Genomic DNA, 5,936 nt, shown 5'->3' with positions numbered 1-5,936 from the left:
CAAACCCAACAACATGATCAGAAGCAAAGGATGCTTCTTAGACGCTTGAAAAGGTCGAAAGAAACTGTAAGTAAAAACTTTCATCAAATTTTGAGAGCAGTTTTATGTCTATATCAATATTTGATAAAGACTTCACAACCTGTTCAAGAGGATTGCAATGACGCAAGATGGAAATGGTTTAAGGTATAATTTAGTTTAATGTAAGTGAGTTTTGAAAATTTTGATATAGTAGATCTTTACTAAAAAAAATGTTTTATAATAGAATTGCTTAGGAGCCTTAGACGGGACTCATATCATGCTAAAAGTTCTGGTTCATGAAAAACCAAAGTATCGTACAAGAAAGGGATTTGTAGCTACAAATGTTCTAGCAGCTTGTACCAAAGATATGCAATTTACTTATATTTTACCGGGGTAGGAAGGTTCAGCTGCTGATGGTAGAGTTCTCCAAGATACGGTTAGTAGAAGACATCCATTTAAAGTTCCTCGAGGTGAGGATTTTTCCTATTTTTACTTTCTTAGCCTTTAATTGTATGAGATAGACAAAATTATTAAATATTTGCTTAATTTATATATTGGTAGGATACTATTATCTTATCGATGCTGGCCTGCTGGGTTTACAAATGGTGAAGGTTTTCTTGCTCCATATAGAGGACACATATATCATCTCAATGAATGGAAAGATGGTCGTCAGCCAAACAACCATATGGAGTTTTTTTAGACTGAAGCATTCATCGACAAGAAATATAATTGAGAGGTATTTTGGGTTACTGAAAATGCGTTGGGCAATACTTAGGAACAATAGTTTTTATGCTGCTGATACATACACTGATATAATAAGCGCGTGTGCTCTTCTTCATAATCTCATTCGTCGAGAAATGAGTTTTGATCCAATTGAACCTCTCTTAGATACGGAATTTGGTAGACAATTTATGGATAATCTCAAAACTATATCAATATTATTGATACATCTGGATCTTGGACGAAATGGCGAGACAAAATAGGTCGTGAAATGTTTGATAGAGTTGATCAAGAGACTAATAATGAGACAAGTAACGCTGAAACACAAAGTGCTATTGAGGTGCCAAATGAAGAATCAGGAATCAGTAAGAGAACCTTAGATGAGACTTCAAATCGATCAACTAAGAAGAAGGCGCGTAAGAACAAAGAAATTCAAAATATGCAGAAGAGTTTCGAAAAACTTATGGGAACCATGTTAGAAAATAGCAATTCGCAAATAGCTCAGCTAATGGCGATACTTGAAGGTCCTAAAATTTTCAAAACAGGCTTGCTGAAGAATTAGGGAAGGTTAACGGGATATCAAGGAATAATATTTTGACTTTGTTAATGACGATGACTGAGAGTGATGTTGCTATCTTTTGAGATTTAACGGACGAGGATAAAAAATATGATTTATTGGGTATGATTTTAGCTAGGGATAAAGTTGTGTTGGAGGTAACGAATATTATTTGAATGTTAGATGGTAGAATGAAGCATGATGACATTTTTTTTTTAGTTTGTTGATGGCTTTAAGGTATTTTGGTGGAAAACATTGTTCTCCGTATGACAATTTCCTAAGAACTTATATTATTATGTCTTTTGCTAAAATTAGTTTTTGATTCAATATATTGCATAAAGTTTCATTTAGTTACTCTTATACCAAACTTGGGGAATGATTACCCCAGTAATCATCTCCCTTATATGCCAAACCTAAAAATTGAGACATTTCCCCCCTTTATTAAACTCCATGGTAATGATTTCACTAGAATATTTACCCCCGGAAATATTACAAGGATTCCAGGCAAGCCGCCCTTAAGGGCTTGCTTGGATTGAGGGTAAACGGGGGTAATGAATAGAGGAGTGATATGTAAGGTACGTTTTGCATGTTTGATATAAGAGTAATTATTCATTTCCCGAATCTATTACCCTCAAGTAATACATTACACACCATTCCCACTGGGTAATGATTAAGGGAGTAAAACATCTCCTTTGTAATCATTATTTCTATCTGTCAAACCTATCTTCAAAGAACTCATTACCCAAGTAATTAACTTCTCCAGTAATTATCACTCAATTAAAATTTACCCATAATTATTCCATGAATTCCAGACAAGCCTTAAGTATATTTATCTCATCGTCTCTGAAAATGGCTATAAATTAATGACACAATTAATGAACTATTACCGAGGTTATAACTTATAAGTAACCAAAATGGTGGACCAGTCAGACTTTGTCGGACAATAGGGTTCCCCTTTCTCCAACCCGGTCAAACTGGTTCCCAAACGAGCTCTTCCCACCTGCATTCCAAGCGAAGTCAGAGTTTATCTTCCTTGAGCCGACTTGGACACCAAATTATCCATAACCCACCCACATCTCGGTTTAGATGTCCAAAATGACATAGTTTAATTCAATTCTGCAAATTAAATGTTGTAGTGAAAAATTAATTCAAAGTTGCCAATTTCATTTAATTTGTTATGAGCTTATGACCTAGGTCGCAAGTTTGAGAAATTTCAAATAGCAAGACCCTAAATTTAGAAACCCATGTTAAAAACAAACTATAATTAACACTAGATCATTAAATTCATCTAGAAGTCACAAAATTAGAAACAATAATAAATCATTTTTCCTTTAAAAAAACTCATTTTCAGAAAAAAAAAAAAAAAAAAAGTAGACCCATAATTCCACAGTCCACCCTCTCTCCAAGGCGGCCAGTCTAAGAGAAAATACCAAACTTGTGATCCAAAAAGTTGAGTCAAACTTCATAAAGATGCCTTTCATTCCTTTCTCCAACTCCATTGTTTCCTAAAAAGCTTAAACTCCCAACAATTTACTCTTTTTGTACTTCATTTTCAGTAATTTTACAGTAATAATGAACAAAAAGATTCAAACTTTAGCTGTACCCATCATGTTTCTCCTTCTTCTGTTCATCATTTTCCCTCTTTCAACTGCTAGTGAAGATGATATAAAGTGTTTGAAAGGTGTTAAAAATTCCTTAAAAGACCCACAATTAAAGCTCAATTCTTGGTCTTTTTCCAATACTACTGATGTTGGTTTTATCTGTAAGTTTGTTGGTGCATCCTGTTGGAATGACAGGGAAAATAAGCTGATTAGTCTGCAACTTAGAGATTTCCAGCTTTCTGGGCAAATCCCTGATTCTCTGCAGTTTTGTTCTAGCATTCAGACACTTGATCTTTCTGGTAATGCTTTAATGGGTTCAATTCCTGTGAAATTATGTTCTTGGGTTCCTTTTTTGGTTACTTTAGATTTGTCTAATAATCAATTATCTGGACCAATTCCTCCTGATCTTGGTAACTGTCAGTATTTAAACAAGTTGGTTTTGTCTGGTAATCAATTATCTGGTTTTATTCCTGCTCAACTGTCTAATTTGAACAGACTTACTGTGTTTTCTGTTGCTGATAATCGTCTGTCTGGTCAAATCCCTGCATCTTTAGCACATTTTGATGAGTCTGACTTTGATGGGAATGGTGGGTTATGTGGGAAACCAGTTGGGTCTAAGTGTAATGGATTGAGTAAGAAGAATTTGGCAATTATAATAGCTGCTGGTGTGTTTGGCGCAGCCGCGTCGTTAGGGTTAGGGTTTGTGTTATGGTGGTGGTATTTTTCGAGGGCGGGGAGGAGGAGGAAGGAAGGTTATGGTCTTGGAAGGACTACTGATGGTACTTGGGTTGATAGGTTGGCAGCTTATAAGCTGTCACAGGTATCTTTGTTTCAAAAGCCTCTTGTGAAGGTTAGGGTGGCTGATTTGTTGATTGCTACTAATAATTTTAGTAGGGATAATGTGATGATCTCGACTAGGATGGGGATAACTTATGGAGCCATGTTGCCTGATGGGTCCGCGTTGGCTATCAAGCGGCTTAGTACTTGTAAGCTTAGTGAGAAGCCGTTTAGGACGGAGATGAACAAGTTGGGAAAGCTTAGGCATCCAAATTTGGTTCCTTTGTTGGGATATTGTATCGTGGAGGATGAGAAGCTATTGATTTATAAGCATATGTGTAATGGAACTTTGCATTCTGTGATACATGGGAAGACGATGTTTTTGGATTGGCCCTCTAGGTTTAGAATTGCTTTAGGTGCCGCAAGAGGTCTTGCTTGGCTTCATCATGGAGGGGAATTGTCGTATTTGCACCAAAACATAAGCTCAAATGTGATTCTTCTAGACGATGACTTGGATGCTAGGATAATCGACTTTGGGCTAGCAAGGCTTCTGCCGTCTTCAGAATCTAGCAATGAGAGTAGCTTTGTCAATGGCGAATTGGGAGAATTCGGATATATAGCACCAGAGTATTCTAGCACCTTCATGGCATCACTGAAAGGGGATGTTTATGCCTTTGGTGTGGTTCTTTTAGAATTGCTGACGGGACAAAAACCGTTAGAAGTGGCACTTGCCGAGGAAGGGTTTAAGGGAAACTTGGTCGATTGGGTGAATAAACTGTCGAGCTCTGGCCGATTAATTGAAGCCATTGATGAAGATATATGTGGGAAAGGACATAATGATGATATTCTTGAGGTGTTTACAATTGCATCTAAATGCACAGTTTCTCGACCCAAGGACCGGTATTCAATGTACGAAGTGTATGAATCACTAAATAATATGTCTGAGGACCGTTACTCGGAGCAATACGATGACTTTCCTCTGGCTTTTGGAAGACATGACATGGATCAGCCAGTATAGTCTTTAGGCATTGTCTCTACTTCGTCTGCCGCCATATCAGCCCGAGGACTGAAATACACTCATGTTGATAAGTTGAGTGTGCCATTTGATTTAGCTTCCTTTTCCTATTGTGCTATCTATGTTAGAATCGGTTAGATATACTCAATACAATATGGATATAGATGTGTGCTCAAGCGTTAGACTCAGCTCGTATTTAAAAATTTCGTGTTCTAATGCTGAACACGCTCTTCAATGAAAAATCCACTCTATTTCTTTAATATGATGTGCCCACTGCCCTGTGTTATAGCCATGTTCAAGTGTCATGTGTCGAACACAATTACGCGGGTATGCAAGGTGATACGGTGATATGAAAGGGTTTAGTTTAGCGTCGAGTTCTTAGACTGCATTTGTTTGTAAAGAGTTTAGTTTTACCTTGGAGCTTTTTCATGTATGTAAAATGTATTATCCAAGGCTCATTGTTTGTGGTTTCGCAATTGTAGATTACTACTATTATGCATCGATTATGCTGTTCTTGTTTCTCCGCTTAGTTGAAGGATAATAATGTTAATTTTTCGTTACTTTGTCTACCTTATGAATGGGATGAAAAGAGTAATTTGTTTACCTTTTATATTCTTTTTTAGAGGTATTTTAATGAAAGGTAAATAAATAACTGGAACGGAGAGACTAATTAACATAAACGGACATATTGTTAGCTGTCGCTTGGAGTTCTGGTGCAACAACTCACAGGACAGCCGGACCAAACGCATTTAGATAAAATTTGAAGAACGCAGTAAAAGAAAAAGACAGTTGTGTACCTGAATTGCATTATCAACAGTAGATATGGTTTTAACTTTTAAGTGTAATAACATTCCTAACCTGCGTTTTTCTTAAGACCATTGTTTTTGGTCTGAAATAAGACGGGTAACATGTCATTATTTTACAATAAAATGTTGTTATTTTTTGATAACATGTTACCATTATTGTTCACATCATTTTCAGGGTAAAAAATGACACCTCTAGTCATAACATTTTGTGAATTAATTGGTTACATTTTCTTAAAAAATGGCAACATTTTATCCGTCTGACAAATAAGACCAAAAGTATCCGTCTGAAACAAGAATTTGTGCCAAAGAAATGACCTGACTAGCCTCGATGTTTGTCTATTAGTCTCTTAATGAAAGGTTCTTACTTGCATTACGTATTAGATGTTATGTTACTTCGACATTTTACTATTTGATCATATACTTATCGATTGTTGATTTTTTTT

The 5,936-nt window shown here is 36.1% G+C and overlaps 1 protein-coding gene across 1 annotated transcript; it reads left to right on the top strand.

Moving 5' to 3' along the window:
* The first annotated feature begins 2,655 nt into the window (after positions 1-2,655).
* On the top strand, positions 2,656-5,287 carry LOC141592035 (putative inactive receptor kinase At1g27190). Its single transcript, XM_074412588.1, has one exon. The coding sequence runs from the start codon at positions 2,867-2,869 to the stop codon at positions 4,688-4,690; it is 1,824 nt and encodes a 607-aa protein (XP_074268689.1). The 5' UTR covers positions 2,656-2,866; the 3' UTR covers positions 4,691-5,287.
* The last annotated feature ends 649 nt before the right edge of the window (positions 5,288-5,936 follow it).

This window comes from Silene latifolia, chromosome 7, assembly GCF_048544455.1.
Source record: "Silene latifolia isolate original U9 population chromosome 7, ASM4854445v1, whole genome shotgun sequence".
NCBI classification, from domain to species: Eukaryota; Viridiplantae; Streptophyta; class Magnoliopsida; order Caryophyllales; family Caryophyllaceae; genus Silene; species Silene latifolia.
This window is presented reverse-complemented; position numbering and strand designations above follow the sequence as displayed.